The sequence below is a fragment of the Pyxicephalus adspersus genome, chromosome 8 (assembly GCF_032062135.1).
Source record: "Pyxicephalus adspersus chromosome 8, UCB_Pads_2.0, whole genome shotgun sequence".
NCBI lineage: Eukaryota > Metazoa > Chordata > Amphibia > Anura > Pyxicephalidae > Pyxicephalus > Pyxicephalus adspersus.
The window spans coordinates 41,249,846-41,251,187 of record NC_092865.1 but is presented as its reverse complement, the minus strand read 5'-3'; the positions used below and the strand labels follow the sequence as shown (position 1 = coordinate 41,251,187).

Genomic DNA, 1,342 nt, shown 5'->3' with positions numbered 1-1,342 from the left:
TTTTATATTCATATTATCTACTAGAACCCCTGTTCGGACATATTTCTGTAAGTTACAGGTCTACAATTTAAAAAAAAATTTCATGAAAAACAGTGGATCACTTTTGGTACAGAAATCTGACCTCAGTGTAACGCTTAGGTGGTTAATGCCCTTCTCATTGTCACAAGCCAAATATTACCTTCTTCTAAACTTTTTCTCTGCTTCTGTTGGCCACCTTCTTCTACTCCAGGTATTAGTGACACTGCTCATGCTGAGTTCATTTTCTATTTATCTGACCTTTCCTTCTAAATTACTTTCAGAAGCAACCCTTCTAATCTCACCATACACATCAGTGTTCCCCAAAATCAGTTTTTAGATCTGTTCACTTTCTCTGTACACCCACTCACTTGAGTAAACATATCTTCTTTTGATTCACAACACCATCTGTATGTGGAGGACACATAAATCTACTTGTCCATCTATGACGTGTCTTCATGAGCACATTGTATTATTTGTAACTCCCTTGTCATTTACAGTTAGAAATTTGTTTTATCTGCATTGGATCTGGTGTCCACATTGGATTTGCTGTTTGATACTTTGCATTATTGTTTACAATATTGCCAAGATGGACTATTCATGTAAATTTATTTTAAATAAAAAATATTTAAATTTTATTAAAAAACAGAAAATACGAAAAAAGGGGATTGTTGTTGAATACAATCCTATTGCTCCAAATTAACAAGTTAACAAATGAGAAAAAAAATGTAAATTATTAGGCCTTTGGAAACTAAAGAACAAAATACATTAAATTGACTGAAAGACATATATAAGTTTGAATATTTCAGGTATAGTTCACTTACTTGATAATGAATTTCCATGTGTTTGCATGTAGTGCATGATCCATCTTAGACACAACAGCGCAAACGTCTAAAAATGTATGTAGTACTGTAAAAAAAAAAAATGATGTCAAAATGTTTCCTAGGAAATAAATAGTAACCCTGTCTATGACATCCAGTTTAGGAATCACTGTGCTATATTCTTACAACAGACAAACAATAGCCAGTTTGATCAGATGACAATTTAACTTAGTAGAGTCTTGTCAGATGTAACCAGAGAAAATTCATACTAGTGTGATATAGTAATTACTAGGATTCGAACAGAAAATCAAAACCTGGAAACCAAAAAAACTATTAAACACCTAACACTCCATTTCGCAATTTGGTTTAATTTCACCTTACTGTTCACATCTGTAAATGAATGCTGCCCAGAGTAAGATCCAGGTTACCACTATAAGTGTTCCTTACATTATTTAACATTACAATTTCCTTAAGATTATGTATGTATTTAGTGCTGGCATACTACG

General features: G+C 32.5%; 1 protein-coding gene across 1 annotated transcript in view; it reads right to left on the bottom strand.

The window, feature by feature from the left end:
* Positions 1-1,342, bottom strand: part of FIRRM (FIGNL1 interacting regulator of recombination and mitosis) — a gene marked incomplete in the record, with an annotated part of 24,290 nt that overhangs the window by 17,443 nt on the left and 5,505 nt on the right. Inside the window, 1 exon segment of the mRNA XM_072420914.1 lies at positions 840-924. Within this exon segment, the coding sequence (XP_072277015.1) occupies positions 840-924 (85 nt within the window).